Below are 25,607 nucleotides of genomic sequence, written 5' to 3' on the forward strand. Positions count from 1 at the left end.
TCACATGGAACCCGCGCGTGGCAAATTCATTCATAAGCCCTCCCAGCAAAAAGACACCACAACCAGTTGACAGGATGTTCTCTGATCGATCCACCATGCACAAACACCTTCCAGTTATAACGGATTTACATCGCGAGACCTTAATTATCAGCCTTTTATGGGATCGCGTCAACGGATCCGCATCTGCCTTTTTCCTTGCGGCGATGTATCATAACAACTTCGGACTTTGGAGACCTTCTACCTCTCACGGTGAGCATCCTCAGCAAACCGCGGGTGGGACGTTGCTTTGTTTTTGAGTGTAGATCTTGAAAGCCATGACTTATTTGGAGCAAATTAGATTCTGTTTTGATTTGATTGTTTTGATAACATTTACGTTCGGTGTGGTCTTATCGTATTTGTGCTCAAGATCATGGTAAGATTTTGGTGTAGTTAAATTAAAGGGCATATTTAATGATTGGAGAGACATCTTAGTGTGTATTTAGGTGACTTTGCCTAGTGACGACAATAGATTACAGAAAAGGCCCGGCAGCGAATTCCATCCAGATTCTCTTGCCAAACGCAGGACTGAGGCTTCAATCGCAGGTAAATGATTAAACTGTTTCAATTTATAGTTTTAACTTTATTCCTTTTTTACACCCCTTCAGTTTGATCAATATTTCACGTTAGGAATAGTCACTTCAAAATGTGTAACAGATACCTGGGAAAGGTAATGTAAGTAGCAGGGACCACAGTGGGTTTAATTTATGGTTTCTTCTGTAACCGAACACAGTATAAGATTTGTAATGTGTATGCATAGCATGACCATTTACTAATGTTTTATTTATTTTACTAACAAACTTAATTTATTAACGTCAAGCATGTAATAAGAACCAGGAAAAACAAGATTTTACGTGAATTTTTCAATTTCAAATCCTAACAGTAGGCGAAAACTTCAACACTTTTGGGCTCGGTTACGCATACGCAACATAAAGCTTTCGGAGAGCTTTTTCGCCCAGCGTTACAAGCGTTACGCATTGGACGTGCTTTAACATAGGTGTTATATTCAACGGAAAGGAACATATTTCTGTTTAGCATATCTTTCAGAAGGAAAATAAAATGCTTATAATATTTAAACTAATTTTCACAAGGTATTACAACAAGTATTTCGTATTAAATTGAAAGTGAATAAAATAGAACGTATTAATACACCGATTAATGGAAATTCTTTTATTTGTGTCATATTGTACCGGAAAAATATTCTTAAATTCCACCAAAATAAATATAATCTACAAAAAAAATCATAGTTATCAAGAAATGTAAAGTATATAAATGTTTTCTAAGTTTTAATAACTACTACAGACACTCCAATTGTACGCGTGTGTGATTGTCCGTCTGAGGGATATAATCAGTTCAAAGAAGCCAGAAATGTCTACTATACATTACAGTCATATCTTTATTTGAAGCAATCTGAATGGTCTGTTTTATTTTTTAAATCAATGAAACTGAGAGTATCCAGTATACATTAAAACAACAGTAAGAAGAGAGACTTGTGATTTGGTTTTTGGTTTGATCGGTTATTAATGTAATTTTCGGTACTCGTGCCTGCACTTGTCGAGTTGGGATTGTCCTCGAGATCACTGTTCCCTAGGAAAATTAATGGTTGTGTTGTCCAAAAGTTTATGCTTGTCTAGTACTGTATAGATCCGCTAATCAGAGGGACAAGGAATCAGATTCACAATAATGGACATAACAAGAGATGTTGGCTAAGCATAACACCCAGTACACACACGCTTCAAAGCTAACCTGAAATAGCCATCCTTGAGACGTATGACGTGCGTTGAGTCGCAATACTTGAATAAATAATATTTTACTGTCTACTTTTACATGAACAACAGTTATTAACTGATTTAGGCTATTCAACAATTTTACCGCATGACATATCTTTGTCCTTGCATCAGCTGGAACAATCAGGAAGTCTGTGAAGCATTTGAGAACACATTCTATCACTTGTACTGTTGCTATTGCTCATAAACAGTCGAAGCTACGATGTTAAGGCAAATGCTGTATGTAGCAACAACAAATTGATATAATTTATAATTCTAAAGAATTACTGCTTGAAGGAACAAAAATTAATTCAAATCAACTTCACAATTAATTTAATTTAATTTAATAAATTAGAAATTTATTAAAGACACCGGTACAGAGGAACAGAGAAGAAAAGTTAATCACACCTCGTTTTACTGCAGTCCAGATCGTATAATCAAGGAACCACAATAACACTTTATGCTAGGCGGAAAAATATGTTTCTCAATTGCTGGCCGTTATCTTTAATACTCGAGGATAGATAGCAAAGGAAGCAATAACATAAGATATTCAACCAAGCTCAATTTAAGAACTAGTTAGTCCTCTTAAACTGAGAGTGAAGCTACATGTCACACAGTTGAAAACATTTTGGGGATAAAAGATATTATTACTAAACCAATCCTTTTTTTTTTTTGTTATTTCACATAGTGAAACCTTATCTATCAGCTATCCATCTATGAAGAATTAATAAAAAGATATTTAAATTTGAAATAATAAACAGCTGTTAACTTTTTGATAACTAAATCTTTACCATAAACGCGCGATACGCGCAGACCTGAAAGGAAATTTATTTCATATTCACAGTTCACTTTTACTAGCAACATCAAATCTAACAAAACTGATTATCCAGGAGATTATTCCGTCCAAAACGCTCAAAAGAAAAGGCAACAAATTAGCCATTCGTCTCACATTAAGTACATGGAAACCTTTTTTAAGTTCTTCATTCAACTAAATAAATAAATAAATAAATAAATGTAATAATCAAAAGAAAACACACACATTTTAAGTAGTTGACCTCTCTTCACCACAAAAAAAAAACAACTTAACCAACCAACACAAAAGCACCTTGTGATATAGAACTGGAGCATGATTCATGCTTCATCCCGTGTTTCTGGCCGCCCATAACAATCCGAGCACTGAAGAAGGTCAACTAAAGATTATATTTTCGCTTTTCTCTCGCACCGCCCTACACACCGAATATCATTAGCACATTTTCACACGCCTATCAGGTGCGCATCGCTGTCCGAAGGTGTCCATCGCTGACCGCACGTTTACCACCTTGAGATGTGTCACGGCCACTCACAAAGTTCCACGGCACGCTCATCACCAAGCTTAAGATAACGGGAGTAAATCACTTTGAAGCGGTGTGTGAACGAGAGACAGTAAAACACTAGGTGGGATTTTTATTTTCTTTTAAAGCATAATTTATTCGTTATCACTTATCAAACTAATTCAGTCAAAGAGAGATAGAGAGAGTATTTTGTTTTGTCTTCAAGAAAGGGCTATCGAAACTAAAGCAATGACCACGCTTCTAGCGCCACCATGTCCCAATCGATGGCAGTCTTCTCGGTGGGTCTCCGTCGGCGCTTCTTGCGCCTCTTGCGACGATTCGTCTTGTGCATGTACGGATGTCGCACCGGATCGTCCACCTCTACGGACACCGTCTTGATCGGTGTGCAGAACACGGCCTCGGGCGCGAGTGGTACCGCTTTCAGCGCTGGCGAAGGCGTGACCAGCTGCATCAACACCGGCGGATCTTTGGCACCTACGATCGTTGTGTCACTGATGCCGAGCAGCCACTGGAAACGGATCCAAAGGTATCGGAAGGTCGACAGGACACCGTTAATCAGATCCGGTATGCTGATCTCGACCGGGAACAGAAATCGTCCGACACTGTGGTAAGGAATCGGATTCACAGTTCTCAGTTCTGTTCCACTGTTGGTTGTTGGACTTTGGGCGAAGGATTCATGGGCAACTGTCATCGACAACGTGATCACCAGTAAACACCAACCGAAGCTTAACGAGCGCATCCTGCCGCTGCCACTTTTCGCCTTCGCCAAATTAACCTTTGCCGTAGTTATGTGTGCACTTTACCACAATCTCCACTTTGATCACTTTTGCTTTCGATTGTTTCATTGATGTCACTTTCGTTTATTGCCCACTGGAAGGCTTTCCACTCCGAAACGCTTTTTTCGGCAGCATCAGCACTGCCCGGAATGGACTTGTTTGGCAAGTTTCACCGGCCGACACGAACACACTGCAGGGTTGGCTTTCATCTGTGTGGCATTTCGCTGCATTTCGTTTGTGTGCTTTCTTCTACACTCCCCGAAAAAAAAGACAACCGAATGGTTCCTTCTGCTTCAAATCGGGTCCGGTTTGCTTGGTTTGTTCAGTTACGCAACACACACACCATTTGTATACAGACACACACACATATGTGCATTTCACTCAAAATATAGTTCGACCTGTGATCGAACTTGAAGAAATGCTTTTAATCCGATTGGGCTTCAGGGTTGATCTTTCACCACGCGTTACATCCACTGTCCGTCCGTGATCGGAACATCCGAGCGGGTTGGCGTCTGGCACACGACTGAATGCACATTCCCAGCCCGGTCCGGTCCAGCAGGGAAATTGGTGCGTATCTCCCACCCTGGCTACTGGGAAGCTGGGAGCAGGTGAGGAATTCCCGCCATTAGCTCTTTCGCGCCCGTCTGGAACATTATCGTGGGTGCGTTGGTGGCCAGATGTGGTTTGAGCTTATGTTTCATTTTCCTCCCCAGCTGATGGATGGAATTAAGTTGGGAGCGTACCGGGTGTATGTAGAATGGAAGATGTGGGATGGTCCAATTGTTTTTTGCTTCGAGCGCCATGTAAAATGAAGCAGGTTTCTGCTGTGTATTCATGTGTGGAAGAGTTTCGCATGTGGATAAAACTGAATCTAGACAGATCTCTAATCTGTATCGTTGCTGAGTTGTTTTGTTTTGCAGCTTTTATTCTACAGCAAAGATATTATAACCCATTTTTTTATTTTACTGAAATAGATTTTTCTTTTTATTCAAAATTGATTTATTTTCAGGATTCGGTTCAGGATTCTAAGCTATCATCTGGACGAGAACAGGTTTGAACGCGGAAGTGACATTATATTCCAAAATAATAATCGTTGATACATAATTTGGTGATGATGATGATCAGTTGCTCACGACCTTCCCCCATGTCTTAATCAATTCCGTTTGGTGCATAAACAAAAATAACGGGGAATCCTCCAGAGCAGTTTTTGTTGCTCTCTTCATATTATTTTTCTTCTTTTTAGGCATCTTTTCTTTTCTTTTGATTCCGTTGTCAAAAGAGATCTTGAGGTGTCATTTTTAGCTCCTTGGCTTAATTAACCATTACATAAGAGTAAGTATTCAGAATGGATGCCATTCCCGTCCTGCCGCGTTAGAGGACAGCGTGCAGCATCTTAAGCTCGTTTCCAGAGTAGAACACTAACTTTTTAGCATATAAAATCATAGTCAGTAGGCAAAAGTTCTAATGAATAACATATTGAATACTCATAATGTGCAATAAATGGAGTAACATTTAATCGGCCATTTCCAACTCACCGTTACAAAACGTTTAATAAATCAAGTTTATTACTTATTCTCTCTCTTCTTGGCTTAACGACCTCACTTAAGTCATGCCTGTCTGTAGAAAATGCATGAAATATTAATTATTACACGAAATATGGTAAAGGAACAACACTATAAGCAGATAGTATAAATTGACGCACACGAACGAACTTAGAAGTGAATTAAGGGGAGAGTGACTTGACCAATGGATGAACTATGTAATCGAATAGGATGAACTTGTAACCGGACCAGTGAATAAATAGTATGAAATTGTAAGTCGAGCGCGCAACACTACAACTCTTTAGCGTCCGTCTGATATCACAAAAATCACTCCCAACCAGTGACAATATTCTACACTGTCATTTCTGGCTAGTGTATTAAGTCAAGTAGACTTAATGATACCGCATAGTTGGATAATCAGCACTATCCAAACGGGAAGCAGCCAACAGTGGGATTTGAACCCCGATTCTGCCGTGTGAAGACCGGTGCCGCTGTTGCATCTAAGACTTTATGCAATTTATTACTTATTATTGACTTTAATATATAATTTTCGATAATTTTTAGATTTTATATTTTGTTGACGTTTTATAACATATTTTATAAGGCTCATTTTCATGAACTCATGAATTCCTGTGTCAGTGCACAGTAAGATTAAACTTAGCAGCATCAAACTACGATCGTCTCTCCTTTGATTTTCATTTTCTACATGTTTATCATTGCTAAAATCAAACGGTAACGAACATTCTTTTAACGCTCTAATCAGAAGCAATGCAAAACCCAGGCTCACATTTAAACATTTTTCTTTCAAAATCCGACTCCAAACAGCTCACAGCTTGGCGAACAACGATGAACAAAACACCCCATCTCAAAAAGGTTATTGAACGGTATTAAATCATCATCATGCGATTCAAAAGCATCCGAACGAAGGAACATGGAGAAAAACCATCCATCCCTCCCCCACCCCTTAGGGATCGCGCACCAATCCACCTGCCACAATCCCTACAATTTAAAGCCTTTTGAGATACCTAATTACGCACCTAAACGGTAGCGATCGACGCTCGATTACAGTATTTTCCGTTGCGTTGAAACAAAAAGTGATACGAACATCGAAATCGATCGCTTCCGGTGGTTCCACCAGCAAAACCAGCAAAACCGTCACGATCGGTTCGGACTCGCCGGCGGATCGTGTACGAGCGAACAAAACTACTCCAACCACTCAATTATTCGGCTGATAATGGGCACTTTTGGGGGCTAGACAAAAGCTTACCCCGTCCCCGAGGCACACATAATTCGGGTATCTTGTTTGGCAATTAACAACACCCTTGAGGGCCACACTTTATGTGAAGCGCAGTGTTCCGAGCACACTTTTCATCTGTCCGGCTGTCGGCAAAACGGAAAGGGAAAGCGAAACACTGCGACTACGCTTTGAGCCAATCTTGTTTCGCGTACGGTTCCGGCAGGCACGTGGTTTCGAACGTGAGATGCCATGGACGCGATCCATCAACGGTGACAAAAACAACCAGCTCTGCCGAAGAAACCGGGACCACTTGCGTGGAGGAAGTTTTTGTGCGATTTTAACATTTATGGAATTCGTTGCTGGAATGCGAACATGTCCAGTGTAGCCTGAGGCGACAAGTGAATCCGTTTCCGTACTTCCCCCAAAAAAAAAATATCACATTTAACACGTGTTTTAACGCTGAATTCACAATGTCACAATTGCGGTGCGAGACACGTTGTAAATATGGCACTTAAATGGCCACATATTTGCATGCCAGATGGAAGAAATGCGTCCTGTTGTTTTGTTTTCTACACAACTCATTCACTGCTAAAGCAGCTCTGCCACACGCTAGGTGGTACAAAGAGCGTGCTGCTTTCGTTACCAGCCGGGCAGCGTTACAGATCAGCACGCCATCAGTCGTCATCATTCGTCTCGATGCTATATTCAAATTAGTACCAGCCTGAAGCACCGACACACACACACACACACACACACGTTCGCAACGGGTGCACTAGGGCTTAAAAATGAAATTATTGTCCGTCCGCCCAGTTTGAGAAAGTTAATCACCACCCATCACCCGCTTCTGGACGTCGCTGCTGGACTGTGTTTTGACCGTTTTTGAGACGGCGAATTTGCCACAAGCGCCGATTGATCGAAAGGCAGATTTTGGCAAAACGTCTCGGTGCGTGCGTGTATGTGTGTGTGCCCAGTTGACGATCGTCACCGGGCTTTAGGTGGTGGTACTAATGGAGAAATTATGCTTTCTTTCTGTTGCTAAATGTTGGTGTTGGTGTTTAGAGATAGAGATTTCGAGATAGATCGGTGCCAGGCGCGCCCCTTAGAGTGCCATTAATCGATTATCGGGTGGCTATTGTTGACGGGGGTTCACGCATTTAAGTGATGCTTTAAAGTTTAAAACAAACCATTTAAGCTTAATGTGTGTTTGTGTGGGAGTAAGGCTGTTTAAGGGGTTAATTTATAATTTGAATGAAATGATGTGTTAATGGCTCTGTTGCTATGTAAACAAATTTATGATAATTGAGAAGTAAATTAAGTTTAGCCAATAATAGCTATCGAAATGCAAGTGAAAATGGAGTCGAAAAAGTCAATGAATAAAGACATAAAATCTAATCCATACTTCCTTAGACTGTAGTGCTTATGGCTAAACAAGGAGAACGTATTCATCTTCTTCATCTTCTTCTTCCTTGGCACTAACAACCTTGATAGGTCTCGGCCTGCCATTTCTAGCTCTCTGTGACTTGGTTTTACCCGTAGCAAAGTAGTCAACTTTGTGTCACGCCGAGGCGGTGAAGACTGGCGCCTCTGTCGCTTCGGCCACCGGATCGTAAGGAAAACGTATACAACATATCAAATGAAATAAAAATATATTCCAGGAAGCTTGAATCCTTCATGTTATAACAACATTGTCAAGCAAAATTAGACCAAACAGAGGATTATTCACCTCATAACTATCCTTGCTCGGTCCGGAGGCCGAGGCGACAGAGGCGCCGGTCTTCACACGACAGTTCCGAGATCACATTCACACGACAGATTTGAACCGGAGTTCGAATCCCATCGGAGGTCAAATCCCGTTCCGTCATAGTGAGGACTAACTATCCAATTATGCGGTTTTAATGACTCTAGTAAGCCAGAAATGGTAGGCAAGACCTAAAAGCAAAAGGTCGCTAGGCCAAGAAAGAAAAGCTATCCTTACTGTCAAAGGAGTCAAAGATCACTACTCCCAGTCGATATGGTTGCTTTGGATCTTGATCAACGGAGATCTGATTTCTGAATATTATTAGAGCAATGATCTGACCTAGCAGAATGAAGATAAAGTTCATCTGAGAACTAGCAATCAGTTACGCCCAGAGATCATGTAAAAGCTGGGAAGGACTAAACGATGTACTGTTGAAGGATGAGGTCCTTAAACGACAAGGACTGCAACTCCACCATAGATCATATAACACAAAATCCTTCAAGACGCTCTCCAATAACTCGAATGAGAGAAGAGTTATTAGAACCTAAGAGATTCTTATAATAGCTTGCTGTCTAGATACCATCAATTTACAGGATTTGGAAAGGAAAGGAGGAAGATATATTGGTGAGTGAATAGACCGCAGCATTGACATAGATGCTACTAAATGACTTGTTACAATTGAAGCTCTAAATCCCAAAACCTCCGACTTCCGCATTAACACTTTTCCTCAATAAACAACTTCAAGTCACCAGGCACCTCCTAACGGTTAAGTGCCCCTTATTTCACACCATTATTCAAACTTAATGATCCGCGTTTGTCTTACAACAGCCTAGACTCGCCAGCACCCAAAACAGTACCTATCCACAAATCATGCACTGCTCGGCTCACTCCCGTTCGGGTGCTTCAAATGTGGATCGGGACCATTTTGAAGGAATTTGCATCGTTTAAAATAATTCCCCTGCTAAAAGTAGTTCGATCGACGATTTTCACCGTCCATCAAAGCGCTTCATTCAGGGTGTCGATGGTTATCTAGCGATAATCGCTCCAGGAACCATTCGAGACATTGAAATTGCTGCATTTAAGCACGTGTCCTATAAAATCAATCGTCAGCAGCAGCATAGGCCCATGCACCTTAATTTCTCGCTTCTACATCTTCGCGAAGGCAGACAACAAAATGAAGCCACATAACTGATAAGGCTATCGGTTTCCTTCCGTGTCCAGCAGCCCGTAGTATGGGTAGGCAACTTTTAGCAAATTTAATTCCATTACCACCAACCAGAAGGCCAGAAGTTTTTGCGCACCGGTCGTAATTTGGGTGGGTTGGGAAGTGGCAAAATTATCGGGCACGTATGGACCGAGAAATGCGCGTCCGAGTCTGTGGCCCAGTAGCATATTTTCTTTCCCTGCTCGGTGCCAGCGGGAAGATGCTTACCAGTGTGTGGAATGGATTAATTGATAGATGTTCTGCTTCGGGGTTTTTTTTCTTTCCATTCCTGTTCACACCACTTCATTCGCGTATAAAGAGAACGGATGGATCACGTTCATTCGCATTGGTGTACCGTTCTAATTTGGAAAGGTGTTTTTTATGTTCATCGTCTGATGGAAAAGTGAGCGGATAAGCATCAATATGCCAATTCAAACACACGCTTGAGGCAGGAGTCATTCCTGGTTCCTGGTGATTCGAACCGGCTGGGGTGTGTCAAGGTGCCATAGACAGGAGGTGTAATCATTGATAAACGTCTTACAAATATCTCCAAATTGAAGAATTGCAAACGGTGCTTGATCACGACCGGGGGGAAACGCGAAAAACGTTTTCAAAAGCGTTTCCATGCAGCTTTTGCTGCTGGATATAGCTTGTATAATAGAGTTCTATTGCAAATTAGAGGTATCGATTTGAATTCTGAATGATGGGAAAACGTTGCGTTTGCATGTTCCTGCTAGGAGAGGGTTGAATAGAATGTAATTAGCAGATCAAGAACTGCCGATCTGATTTAATCAAACACTAGGCAATTCGAATACGAATGAGAACGAAGTTTGCATGCATCGTTGTCGGTATGTCATTAGTAGTTGGAATTAACTGGAATAAATCTGCATTGAGAATATTTACATTCAATTTAGATTAATTAAATGAAAGTCGAGTAGGAGAATAATACTATTTTTTGAATGGAAAATATCCAGCAGACGATATGGTAATCGCACCTGAAAACTAAAGAAATGCAAATTGCATACCTTCAGGGGTTTTGTGATGCACTTTGCATACTTCTGTACAATTTGGCCTTTTATAACGCATTTCTATAGTTTTTATGAACTTATGAATTTGAAATAATATTTTATTAAATTAATTGCAGTTCTTCAGCTTAAGATCTGAAAGGTGAAACTTATCAAAGTCAACTACTGCTTCAATCGAACTTATTTTTAATCCCACTATTTTTTCTCTCGTATTACCACCACAGAACCACTTCTTAGGTGAGCTCAACCCATCTTAAACTAGTTACAAAGAACAAGGTGTTTTACGAAACCCTTCATCCATCAAGCGATTCATCGTGTGCCAGAGCTTCATCTTGTTTGTTTAAACAAGTCCGGTAATTGCATAATGCTTCTCGCTCCCCCTCTATAATTGCATAATGTAATTCACTTTCCATGCAGCAAAATAACCCTTTTCTGCTCGAATCTTACCCGGTTTTCCATCCCGTCGTGCTTCGGCGAGCTACCCAAACCGATCCGTTTCTAGGTCAAAGCGGGAGCGAAAAACCATCCATCCACCAAAGGAAAGATGCTTTAATTCGCAACGGTACCGAAACGGTACATGCAAAGGGATTCCTACCGATAATGTTCGCATCATCATCCCCATGATCGTCATCATCATCATCATGATGCGCTTCATCCTACCCATTCCCATATCGTCGAACGGGGTTCGTACTGCACGGTGATCGATCGGGAGTGCGCTGTACGGAGAATCCATCAAAAACACAAGCTACAGCAACTATCCGTTCGCTCATCAAAGCTCGTTTTTCTTTTCATTCATTTGGGAGAAAGGTTTTAATATGGGCCGGCCGAAACAGCGTGCATGAGGTACGGTGTAAGGGTGTGATCTTTTGCTTGTTAATGTTGAAACTTGTTAGAACCCTTGCGAGGGAGCATAATTAATGCGCGAGTGAGCGATGGGATGATACCGTACACAAGAAAATGGTTTTTTGCTTTACATTTTCTTGATGCGGGTTTCTTAAATCCAGATTTCCTTAGCTACACTTTTGTGGTAAAACGTGCAGAAATAGAAAAGAAAGTGTGTCTTGGTCCTATTTTTTTGTAGGAATTAGGTGCGGAATGCTAAGACGGTGAAAAATCGTCAAGGGTTAATTAGCACAACAGACATAAATTAGGCAGAGATCAATCTAGATCAATCAATCAAGAGCAATAAATGTCTTTAAATAATCTCAAATCTTTTATAAACAATTTCAGTCATCGAAATACTTTTTATTAAACAATTTGAATGATTTCAAAAACAAACACAATTAAAACAAGTTCTCTTTATTATCAATATACATCGGCAATAAATAAATTAAATCTACACTATCAATTAAATCACTGCTCCATTCACGATTGCACACTTCTTCACGCATGCAGGAAACGCGGTGGCCATTTTCAGTCTCTTTTGTAACTTTCCTTTCAAAGCGTTCGTTCATCTTTGTGGAGATTGTTTTGTTTTATTTTGCGATGCGTTTTTGCACACCCCATACACCGGAACACAGCACCCAGGGTGGGTGAAAAATTTCACTAATTTCCATCCATCTTTCCTAGCATTGGAATATTACTTTTTTGCTACACTGCACCATACATGCAGATTTCTACTCCGTGTGCCATTACGGCCATCGGTGTGAAAATTAATTACTCTGCAGATACAGCAACCGAACTGCGCTAATTCGTGTCGGACGGTAGACCACGGCATTACACATTACGCATTTTCACTTGCTAAAATGATTGTTTTTTTTTCTACTTCCTTACAAAGCACTTAATTGTTTGTACGATAGATGTGTGGTAAAACGTTCACTAATAAATTCATTTCAATATTTTACTTCACGGAAAACACATTCTTAACGTATTTCAGCGATTAAAATTTAAACACAGCGCAAGACAAACGATGTATGGAGTAATGCGGAATTGCATACACACCGGGCGCATTCACCAGAAGCCGAGCAAATCGAACGAAAAGAAATCATCGAAATCATCGTCACCGGTGTACGCTTTCTTGCGACGACCTTGTCTGGTTTTTGGCTGGCGTGTGGTCGTAGTAGGCTGCGGAACTCGACTGACGTGCGTTTGTTGACGATGATAAGTATCGGCCCTTCGTACCGGTTGACGTTTAAAGGGTGGCTTCCAGTAGACGACCTGCGTCGCACCCATCAGCGAAGTGATCAGCTTCCGTAGATCGTGTCCAATACTTCCGAACTGATGCTTAATGTCGTGATACAGTGAAGGAAATCCGATCATTCCTACACCACGCTTCTCCTCTGGAGCAGCCCTTCCGTCGACCGTCACCAGTGGAGACGAGTGACTGATCGTCCCGAACAGTGCGAGCAACAGACAGAACACAACTATCGGCACCGTATGTATTCCTTTCATTTTCACCCGTAGTTACCGTGGGTCCGCGCGTGTATTTTCACTTTTTGCATCACTCGTCCAAACCAAACGTGGTTCGGCACTGATCAGTTGCTACCGACTAAACCGTGGCCACTCGATGGCGGTCCACTATATACGCTCAAGGCAACCCGGATGGCCAAAGCCCAAACCGATTCCGTGCGGGAAAATGACACGCAGAGGGTGAAATTTCTTTTCTTTCCAAATTTTCCACTGCGCGACTCGGCCCCGTCTCGTCACGAAATTTCGGTCACCTACCATTCGGCCCACACACACACACACACACACACTCAAACATAATCCCACCTTCGCCAACAGCAACAGCACCAAAAATACATTACGCACCCGGTTCTACCTATGCTGCGTTAAATAATTAGAGAAAAGCGCGCAAGCTTTAAATCTCACCAAAGCTGGTATACCCAAAAGTGAAAAATCTCACCATCCCAAGATGAACCGAAAAACCAATAAAAGCCGCACATTCTCCGCGTGGTGGGTTGGGGGGATGTATGGTGCGTCGGAAAAGCTGACCATACCGAATGCGCTGTTGGGCACCCGTAAACATACAGACACAACACACCGACAGAAGCCAGCTTCGCATAATGGTGAGAGAGAAAAGAAAATGCATCCATTTTCGCATTGTTCCCCAGCACGGTCCGAACATGGTGCCACGGTGTGGTGATGGGTGATGATGTTTTGTTTCGCACCTGGAAAGGTCTCTCTTTTTTTGGGGTGTAGATGCGCAGATGCGATAAGGTGATCTAGAAAAGGGTGATCCGGTTAGTACCGGAAGGTTGGGAAAAGATCAGAGTAGAAAGTGAAAATTATGTTGTACGTTACACGAGATCCAAGGGTTAGCGGTTGCTGTGTGTGATCGTTTGGTGGGGTCGAGCACAGTGAAAGAGGTTATGGTGTGTAGAAATTCGGACGAGAGATGCGATTAATTGAGTTATGCGTTCAGATAAACGGGTTTTCCATTAGATTACACCTTGGATAAATTGGGAAAAAATAATAATATCTATCGTGAAAATAAGAATGACACAACATGCTTCAATTACGTTTGACTTCTTTAATGAGGCCTCTTGCACGAGGTTTTGGACTAAGCCCCATGGGCAAGGTCACTTCTACGAGGCCTCTTGGACGAGGCCCCTTGGACAAAGCCCCTTAGACGAGGCCCCTTGAACGAGGCTTCTTGGACGGCAACTCTTTGGCAATGCCCATTGGACAGAGCCCCTTAGACGAGGCCCCATGGGCAAGGCCCCTTGGGTGAGGCTCCTTGGACGAGGCCCCTTGGACGAGGCCCTTTGAGAGAGGCCCCTTGGGCGAAACCCCTTGGCCCCCTGGACGAGGCATATTGAACGATAGTTTACAGAACTTTTACCAGCTAGGAAGAATAGCTCCGTGATATAATAATAAGCTCGGTCGAGACTTTTTCCATCTGTCTGAACAAAAATTGAGCAGTTGAAGTTTATCCATCGCATTTTCTTTCTCTGAGCTCAGAACCTATGAATCCTAGTAATCAATCTAGTTTTATATTGGAGAATTTCTGCTGAAGCTTTAATTGCTAGAAGAACAAATAGAATAAAGGAAATGATTGTTACAAGCCTCTTCTGTCAACAATCCTGCCAGAACACTGAGTTGTCATCCGAAGGCTTGCTATAAATAATTATTTGATACACTTGCTTACTTTAGGATTATTGGCCATTCAAGTCATCAACCACGGAGTTGGCGTTTTCAGTTGCAACCTCAAAAGGTCTCGGCCTGCCATTTCTGACTTTATGTGACTTGATTTTACCCGTAGCAGGATAGTCAAATCCTGCCGTGGAGGAAGACCGGCGCCGTCATCGCCTTGGTCACCGGACCACACCAAGACCAAAGGATAGGCTCATAAAAACATCATAAGTGTACACTATCAATTACATTTCAAAAGAAACAATCCCCTCAAATACCACAACTTAATTTAATATCATTTACCCCTCCCATAAAACTGGTTTATCAATATTCTGATACAATTTAATCCACCCATAAATAACAGAAAAACAAGTGTCAGAAACGATGTAATAAGCTTGCAATAAACTTTTACGACGTCCGACGCCGTCAACTTTCCCATTTACCGAAATATGATCACCCGCTTGCCGATTGGATGTTGTTTTGACGATCGTCCATAAGTCAAGTTTGTTTTATTAATCACTTCTTAACCTACCGGGTACGAACGGCAAGATGACCGGGGCAGAAACTTGGTGCCTCTATCTCGGACCTATCCCTCCTTCAGACCTATACGTCTTTATGATTGTGATCATGATCAAATAATAAACCTGTTTCGGATTCTTGATCTGGTTTCGCCCGCTCCGTTCCTACAGCCAGGGATGATATTTAGATCCAGCGGGTCCATTAATAATGCTACCGTTCACGGATGCCCTCGGGAGGTTCTAATAGAGGTGGCGAGATAAATGAGATTCAATTTCCAATTTTCTACTAATGAGTGTTGCATCTCCTGGAGCCCGTCTTGAAGAACACGCACACTAGCTGTGTGATTAGGATGACCCGCGAGAAGATGGGTGCACGATGCTAATAATATGTTATTAAAACAGTGGAGTTTATTCTCGTAAATGTTAAACAGCGCCAAACAAAACGAAGTTTTTGTTGTGTGTTTGGGTTAATGCTGTTTTGCAACTTCCTGCTGTCTTCATACTGTTTGCTTATTTTGAAGCGCTCTAAATGTCATCCTTTTTGAGAATGTTCTGTTCTGGAAGACACCAAGAAGACCATTTTGGGAGATAACATAAACAGCATGAAGAAGAGAAGCATTTCGGAACCTTAAAACGAGGAACCCAAACTTAAACGAAGAGTCATTTTTCACCCGATCATTCATGTTTTATTTGTTCGCTTAAGTTGTGTCTGACAATTCGATTGATTGACGTACCGATACAAGCTCACACGCTCACACACACAGCATTGTCTGGATCGTTCGTTCAGAGATCTCTTTACGGCTTCGTTCGCTCCCGATGGCTTTTGTGGTTTTTCGTTTGCTGATTTGCTCCAATTTATTTTCCGACTGTTCTTTTGCTCCCCCAATGTCCCTGCGCATTAGTTACGCTCCACCTGCAACTTCTGTTTCGGTGAAACCTGAGCATCGTGAACAGCGTCGACCAACGTTTCACCGCTCAGAACCGCCTTCAACGAGACACGATCATCCACCGGAACCGCTTTCGGGACGCTTGTATCTTTCGTCTCCACCACCACCGATTCTTGAGGACTTTCGCCGAATTCTGCGCGGGCCGCCTTTTTGGCCGCACTTTCCGCCACCAACTGGACGGGATAGTCGAAACTGTAAAAGAATCCTTTCGGATCGGCCGATACCGCCGGTTCATCCTCGCTGCCAGCCGCCTGCTCGTCCTGCTCGTTGTTACGCTTCTTCACGTTTCGTACCGCTTCCACGACGACACCTTCGTCGCCAAGCGCATCCGAGGACACGCTGGGCGAAATGTGGTCCGTGTACGGTAGGCTCGGATAGCGAATCAGGCTCTGGTGTTGGTTCGAAACGGCAGCCAATATTTCATCCTGCTCAGGCTCATCCTCTACCGTGTTTGCTTGGACGGCACGGTACGGTTCGTCGTCCGTGCTGCCGGACGTTACGTCTGGATTGGCACGGGCCAAGTTGGCGGCTTCCTCCCATGCTTTCATGTGTGCGAGACGTGCCTCACGCACCTCGGGCGTTTCGGTTACCGGCTGCAGACGTACCTCCGGACGGTTGTCGATCTGGTGGAAACCGAGCCCATCGGACCAGTACTGTACGATCACATCCTCACCGAGCGGGTTCACGTACTGGTACGAGCCACGGACCTCACCGTTTGCGTTGCGTGCTTCCAGCCGGGCCTGATTGTGGTCACTGTAGCCGAACATTGCTCTACCGAGCCCATCCTAGTTTTTGAAGAAGATACATACAATAAATTAGACTTTTTGTATGTTCTTTAAATTAAGTAAATTTCTATCCAAAATATCATCAGGCTTCAGTTTTGATGATGTCCACAAGAGAACTGAACCTTAAAACCAGTACCGGATATTACTATCTTTAGTTTCTCAAACTTTATCAAAAAAATCCTTGCTGCATTGATTAGCACGAGCCCCGCTCGCTCATTATTGCCAGTCGCCAACCATAAAAGAAAAACTTTATCGCGCCGAAATAAAGCCATAAAACCGACCATCGCTATCCGCCCAAGGATTTACTGCGAGCTTGATGTGTCCTTGTGGCAGCAAGCCAAACGGATACTGTTTTGCAAAATAATTTCAAACCCCCGGTCAGCCGAGCACGTCCTCAAGCCTGTGTTCGTAAAATCCTCTCCATAGGCAGGCAGGCAATAAATCTTCCACAATCCAATTGTTTCTTGGTGCTTGTGTGCATAATTTGGAAGTAAATGAGTGCGCAATGTTACCCAGACCAGATACCTCGAATTTCTTAACCGACATGACGATCACATGAGAGTGAGTGCTTCAAGATCGAATGCATTCCTACCTGCCCGTGGAACTGTTTCGCCTCGTACTCCTCCTCCACGTAGTCCTCCGGATTGTCGATAAGCCGACCGTTGTAGTAGAAGGTGGCCGGATCCTGCACATTGCGCGTGTAACCGAGCGGATGCTCACCGAGCTTCGACGCGTACCGAAGATCCAAACTCTGCTGGGTGATGTACTTCTGGGCCTCCTCCGGGCTGATGTTGACGAGCTGGATGCGCCGAGCAAGCAGCAACGGTGTTACCAGCTGCGTATGTTGGGATTAAGCGGACGAGAAGCAAAAACAAAACAAAAACGAAACAATAGCATTAGCATCACGGACACGATTTGTAATTCAATTACTCTGAACCTGGCCAAAGTCTCCGAAACAATGCTCGGATTAGCATGAAATGAAAACGTCTCGGAGATATCAGGGAAGAAAGTGATAAAGTGACGGGTCGTTTTTTTTTACCAGGAAAATCGTAAAACAACACCGGTGACGGAAGTAGAGAATTTCCGCCATAGCTGTCATCCTTTCACAAAACCCGTGTGTACTAGTGCCTAGTGGCCATCGGTGGATATTCCCGCTTCGTTCGGAGCAGCTTTTCGTTCTCCAATGTTTTTTTTTCGCCTTTAGCTTTCTGTCTGGCGACATTATTCTTGCACCAGCAAGAAGAAAAAAAACCTCCCAAACTCGCTTGACACGCTGCCAAAAGCTTTTCGGGAGCCGCCAACTGGTGGTGCGAAAATAAAATAACCCAACCGAACGCACCAAAGATATATGCTGCAGCATCTAGCCCGTAACCACCGGCCTGTTCACTGCCGCAGCAACAGTGGGCATTGTAATGCGTTTGGCACGAACGGGGTGGACCAGCAGACCCATCCATAGATTGTGCGATATTTTTTATGACCTTTCGTTCGTTGGTCGATTTTCTATGCTTGCCTTCCCGCTTCCCGAAGGGAAGATGACAGCCGGCCGGAAAGCCGAAGAAATAGTAATCATAAAAACCGGAAGATTCCGGAACCCTTTTCCGATGTGGCATTGAAATTATATATCGTTCCGCATTGTAACCGGTGGTGGTGAATTTTTATTTCCTTTTCTTTGACTGTTGCGAATGATAGAATCGTTGGATATGGTTCAAGCATAATGCATAATCATCGCCGAGCGTTGGACTGCTTGTAAAAAGGAAGGATAGAAAAATTGTTCCCAAGGAATGATGATCGATGCAACTGGCTGCTTCTTCTACTGCCACTGCCTTTGACCAATTGGATCAAAAATGTAAATTTGCGTTACAACAAAATGGGCATCTTTATTTATGTGCTTCGGTTCTGGCGAAGTAGTTTCTTGCGCACCCCAACGCGTACCATCGTAATGGGACAATAATGTAGCAAATGTTTCAATTTCGCAACATTACGCGATCGAGTTTCGAAATGTTTATTGTCGTCATTGTGGATGATTGATTGCGTTATATTGGTGGATGGTTTAGAATAATAGTGTGCAATGGCTGGGAATCAATAACGTACAGAATGCCTCTTGGGCTTATTTTCTACTTCATGACAGTTTCATACAGTTAAATAATAGCATTAGTACCAAATTGAGCGTTTGTTATGGGTGTGAATGTATGAACCATGATGCATTTTATCTACACTTAGAGGTATTTTGTTCTTCTTATTTGGCACTACAACCTCTAAAGGTATATCAGCCTGCCATCACGGGCTTTCTGTGACTTTATTTTACCCGTAGCAAAGTAGTCAGCCCTGCGTACGGGGAGGCGGACTGGATGGGATCTGAACTCATCACTCCGACTATCACTCCGAGGTAAATTAAGTGAGGGATATTTTTACTGTAAATTTGCACGAATTAATAAACAATTTTAAGTAAAGATAATTTAAATGCTTTTACATTTAAATAATAATCCTTGATCCTTTATATTTACGCTTTATCTAAGATCACTAAAATATTTGTGCTGTTTTGTTGTTATTGACTCAATTTCTCTAAATTTTACAAAACAATATGAGTGTACTAATGTTTTATCAATTTTTATTATTTTGTTTAAATATAATGCACATATAATTTAACGTTGAGTACACCGGTTTAAGAATTATTTTACATTCAATTTGTTAAATCGATGTAAAATGTTAAGTAATAAGTAACGCAATTATTCCATAAACAGAACGATAAATTAATGTTAATTGTTAAAATAATGTTCAAATGATTTGTTCAATTATTATAAATTTCAGACCCATAGTTCAGTGGGTAGCCCGGTAGTAGATACGACAAAGGCATCGGTCTTCATACGGCAGGACCGGGGTTCAAATCCTTCTGGACTGTTCCCCCATAGTGAGAAATCACTTTCCAACTACGCAGTATCAATAAGTCTAGTAAGCCAGAAATGGCAGGCATGATCTTAGAGGTCGTTAGGCCAAGAAAATTTAAACATAAGTTTATAAGTAATCTAATCTCTGTTGTGATTTAACATATAGAAAGGAGAAAAATTATGTAATTGAATATTGTACATAGAATTATATGTATAGAACCCATGCATAGACAGTGACGAAAAATAGAATAAGAACATCAAATTAAATAAAAGTTAAGTGTTGGTGTCAATATTCAACAAATCAACTAATTCTTAATTCTTAAGAATTTTAAATTATTTCCTCTATAGCTAAGGACATCTCCTTCTAACACAATTTGCCTTCAACTTGGCCTAGCTCATTCATTATAAGAGTTTGTCTATTAACTCACAATTTTATATGATTTTTTGAGGTTTCCAGCAATAAACTGTATTTAGTTTCAATTCATTTAATTTAAAAAAAATCAAAAGTTGGTGGTGCTTTTTTCGTGTATTGAAATGGTTCTTCCTAACGTAAATCTCGGAATAAGTAGTGTCAATGACGAGTATCAGGCAGGTCTTATTGCTTTATCCTTCACCGTGTAAGTGAGTAACATGTGGAAAAAATAATAACTTTTTATAACCTGAAACTTTCCTTGAATAAAGCTAACGAAATTTTCAAACATTTCCCCCTTTTTCCTCCCTCTTATTGTATGCAAAATAATTCGTAAGAGTGTTTATTAATCACCATAAAATTATTCTCTCTCCCGTAGACCATTTTGCTTGCATCGCAAAAGCTATTCAAAAAAAAAACAAGCGTCTCCCATCAATGCACCACTTTTGCCATTAACAATTTTCAATTAACATTTCCAAACAATCGAAAGCGATGCCTTCAACCCCTTTATTCCATTTCACTGCATTGCAATCACACTCCTGCAACGGCACGTGCAGCAATGTACCGAATGCATTCCAATCGCTTCGTTCGAAAGAGATTTATTCGAGATAGTGAAGGTGTGTAGCGCAACTGCACCGATTTTGCATGTTAGCGTAGGTTGTGGTATGACTGACCCACTGTGACTGACACCAGCTACATCGCTACACCACGAACGCGTCTGCAGTGGTACGGCTCTCCACCAAGAAATCGAGGAAACGAACAGCCGAGTGACAGTGAACGGCGATTTGTATTCACCTTGACAGTGAAAGAAGTGAGATGTAGGGCTGTAGGGTTTGGCTGGGCTTGTGAGTGGCCCGGGGAACCATTAAGTGAACGTGGGCACGTGCGACCGAAGCGTGACAAAGTTGCATAATGAAGTGGTTTCCATTTGCCCCGGCAAGCGTATATAGGACAAGACAGCCTTCTTTTTTGTTAAAAAAAATAGACAAAAATAAAATAATATCCACTATAGGTTAGGAGACGGAAATCAATAAACACATCAAGAATGTTGGTGCGTCAGCAAACCCGACAAAGCAAAACAAATGGCATCGGAAGATTAGGGTCAGGCGAAGATTTTCCTCGCCACACAAATTGCTTCCTTTTACACCAAATGGGATGTGGCACGTCCGAAGGATTAATGCATTACGGCAAAAGAGAGCGAGGGAGAGAGGGGGAGAGAGAGAGAGGGAGAGCGAGAGAACTCATTCATCAAAGCGATAAGCATCATTGAACTGTTTGGCGAAATATTCAAATCATCGTTAAAATACAGACACGCCTCATAACGTTACATCTGTCCGGAGATGGATGAATATTTCATCAACATAAGATTGCCTTTTTATCTAATCCGGTAATTGTTTTTCGACTGAAATAGAATGAAGCAGCCATTTTTGAAACGTACAGCTTTTATAACGGCAGCTTCTTTCGATTGGTTCACTAGAAAAGTGATTTGAACCACTGCGAACCAAGTCCATCCAGCTTATAGTTTGATCGATTAGGGTTTACGTGAGGCGTACTTTAATCATCCCCGAACCCGTGATTGAAATGTAAATTGTTCTTTGAAAGTGTTTCCCTCTCTCCCGAATTTGCGCCAAATTCGCCGTTGGCCCCGAAATAACTTACGACCGAGAAGACTTAATTCTAATGTCAGCACGCACGACGAGTTCGGGGGGGAGGTTTTTTTTACCTCCATCCTTCCAGACAAACACCTGAAACAGATGAATCACCAGACATTGTCACCAGACGAACCCTTATAATGGGGCTTATAAATATTTCATGCGAATCAACTGTTTTCCGATTTTATGCTTTTGGGTAATCCCAAGCCTGAGACTGTCAGGGGTTTACTCATTCCCTCATTCTGGTGAGTAACTGATATTTGGGTTTATTACATTCTTCCGGTGGTCCGGTTTTGGGAAACGATCTTGTCACGATTCTAATTTGTTTGCTTGCTTGCTTGCTATTGTAGCTGCCGGGAGAAGGATTTCTTCATCCGAAATTCTACAACGCCTAATGGCGGATAGCGTCCGTTTGATTATCGGCCAAGTTGTCGTCATTATAGTTGCCGGATGGCCTTGATTTATGTGTTTTTGTTTGTCTATGACTCCACTAAGCTGCTTGGTGCTGCGTGAAATCGTATCATATACGCGGCTGGACAGATAAACAAGCACGTCCCCAAACGTCGACGCTCTGGGCAAACATGAAGCCCGGGCAACAAATTTACTGCCAATTCTGAAGCCTCGTGGCGTTGGACGGTCAAACACTTGACGTTTGATTGTTAAATGTTTGCTCGAAGGCACTCTTGGCGGTAAACATCGAAAGTTCATCGATGACTGTCAGTTTGGGCGATAAATATCGTCATCGATTTTAGAACGACAATTATGATTCGGTTCGGACAGCCGTTCCTTCTACGAGTTCTACACCGATGGAGATCGATTCTGAAGGGAAAGAAAAAGAAATGGAATACAGGCTGTCGATAAAATAAAATCGTCCCATAAACCATACCATCACCGAAAGGGGTCCGACGATCGTGCGTGTGTCCCCCTACCAAAGATGGCCATCAAAGCCGATAAGTTTTTGCATAAATTAGTGCAGCCTACACACATTATCGGGTCACTGAACTCGCCACACCGCGCTCCTATGCGCTCCGGACAACAGGTTTCTGCAAAAAAAAAAAGGAACAGGGAATCCAAATAGGATCCCCATCTGGGACTTCATCCCTGGAGCGAGCGTTCCTGATAGGAACGGGTTTCCTGGATGCGAGTGCGCGATAACCTTGAACCAACCCGTGACGTTGTGTTAACACCATTTTCGTCCTCGTACATTAGCATTTTGAATGCTTAGAATGTTTGTAAGCATTCCTGGTGCTTCCAGCTGCCCGGTGAACCTGTTCCCGAGACAACTCTCTGGATTGGGTGTGGAGTCCAGGCTAACTGTTCCCGGCGTGACATTTAGAACGATTTTGGGGAAACATTTTAGTCGGTGCGGGTCCCGCTCCCCCCAGTATGTTTGTCGATACGTTCAAAAGAAGTGAAGAAGAAAAAAAAAACAGAAAGCTAAATCGATCGAGTAAAGTTAGTCGGTGCCGATCCTCGCACTGCACGATTCGGCTCCAACTTTTAGCACGCACACTATTTTTGGACATTTTGGAACATGTTTGACAGTTGGACCGGCAACGCCTTCATCCGTTTTGGAGATTTCCGTTGCATGATATGTATCGCGTGCATCCGATCACGACTGTTTAGCTGCAAAGGTTAACGACATTAGTGGACCGATTGGGAAGTACGATTACTGGTGCGAGATCGCAGCCACAATCGGAACCGATCCAGTAATCCTAAGAATTTATGGCTTATGCAGAATTGCAGAGGGGAATCAAAACGAAAAACCAGGCATATAATGCATTTGGAGGTTTTGAACTGGAATTGATAGTGGTGAAGATTCTTGTTTTAAATCTTGTAGAACGTCGTATTGCTGGCTTCTATAAAGGTTAAAATTCTATGTGTGATTTTTTTTTTTTGCAATCCTTTGGTTTATGGACTTAAGAATTCAAATTTAAGCTTGTGAAGCCTAGTGAATACGATAAGTCGAATTAACATAACACTATTCTATTTTGCACTCGCCTTTGAACTTCCATCTTTTATACGTTTTTCAGATGCATATTTTATATTGTTATGCTTCTTCATATCCATACAGTCCTTCCTTTACTTCCTCTGTTGTACTGTATCTTTTTTATATTTATTTAACTATGGTTTAAATTTCCTTCTTCAAAGGTTTAATTTATACTTCTTTTTCATATTTGCTAATCTATAACCCTATCTCTTGTGATGACTTGTATATTTATAATGTTCTTTTGTTATCTCAGATTATTAATTTTTTTTTTATTGTTTTACTGTTTCTACTGTATATTTTATATATACTGTAAAGCAATACAGTACATAGTTTTTTATATAATTTATTCAATAGTTTTCTTCTCATCCTTTCTATTACTGTTGCTCCGGAATTTTTTTCCATTAATTGCTTAAAATTTTATCTTCTTTAAAAATTAATTTAAATTCAAAATTTCAACGTTATTCAAATATATTTAACACAAACCTTCAATTTTAATTTAATGTTCTGTAATTTTAATCTATACAAATTTAATAACGACTCAAGTGTTATAGAACCGGGAATAATACTTGATGCTATCCACTAATCCTCATCCAGATTTTTAGTATTCCTAGTAACACTTCCTTCCAACACCAACCAAATCGGCCTCCAAAAACAGTATCCAACCCCAATCTTACACAAACCCCGTAAAACTTCAAACGCCCTCCAAAAAATCACTTCCCGACTTGGCGCCGACCAACTTTGGGGAGAAGCGTAAAATTCGTGTCCAGAATTTATATTTCCACTTTTCGGCACCCGTTCCCCGGATAATGGGAACGGCGCGAGTAAGGACCGGGTAGAGGAAAGGAAATAGCCGAGAATTTCGATTTTAATTCCTGGAGTAAAGGCCACTCCATCCAAACACATACATACACATGCACACACACACACACATTCAGTTACTACAACTTCGTGTCGCAATTTGCTTCCACTGCGTTCACCTTAGCAGCGCTTTATCGCACGTTTGATATCGAATTTCAAACCCGAAAAAAGGGGGCCATTTCGTTAGTTTCCACGATTTCCACTGTAAATTACGGATAATGTTCACGCATTGGATTTTTGTTGTTGTTTTGTGTTACGCTTCTTCTCAAAGCAGTTGCACGTACCGAGAGGATGGTTAGAACTTGCAAGAATTTCTCCATCATTGTTGTTCACACGAAACAACCGCACAGGCTTTTACGCTAATTAACTTTCTTCCAACACCGATAAGCTTATCGTCACCCGAAAATGGCTACCGCACACTGGCACACACTAAATTAGTAGCACCGGCAATCTGTTACAAAACTTCGGAAAGCTAGCCACACTGAAACACTACCGATCGATCGACGCCGTATCGAAGCGTGCGTTCCCGCGACCACGAAAACAATAACCGCCATGCGATGCGTGTGACAGCCTTTTTATATGGCCATCATCATTCCTTGCGTTCTGTTGCGCTCTCCGTTTTGCGGCACCGGAGCGTTTGCTGTTGTGAGGTGATCTCCACACTGGTTTCACATTCTTTGCATCCCCAATTTGCGCAAGCAACCCACCCGCTTTTTTCTCCCCCGGCACCGCGACGAACGACAAGAACGAAGCACAGTTCTTCTGGAGTGCTTTGGTTCGATCTTCGTCCGCGGTGCTTCTGCCAGGGCGGTGATGCGTGGTTTGCGATAGAGCA

At 42.0% G+C, this 25,607-nt stretch overlaps 1 protein-coding gene across 1 annotated transcript; it reads right to left on the minus strand.

Moving 5' to 3' along the window:
• Positions 1 to 15,906: 15,906 nt before the first annotated feature.
• LOC118511512 lies at positions 15,907 to 25,332 on the minus strand. The gene is made up of 3 exons (XM_036054688.1): positions 25,057 to 25,332; positions 17,571 to 17,813; positions 15,907 to 16,978 (listed from the first exon to the last, which is right to left on the minus strand). Exons 1-3 carry the CDS (start codon positions 25,093 to 25,095, stop codon positions 16,145 to 16,147), a joined length of 1,116 nt encoding a protein of 371 aa, XP_035910581.1. The 5' UTR covers positions 25,096 to 25,332; the 3' UTR covers positions 15,907 to 16,144.
• Between the last annotated feature and the right edge of the window lie 275 nt (positions 25,333 to 25,607).

Source organism: Anopheles stephensi, chromosome 3, assembly GCF_013141755.1.
Source record: "Anopheles stephensi strain Indian chromosome 3, UCI_ANSTEP_V1.0, whole genome shotgun sequence".
In the NCBI taxonomy this organism is placed as follows: Eukaryota; Metazoa; Arthropoda; class Insecta; order Diptera; family Culicidae; genus Anopheles; species Anopheles stephensi.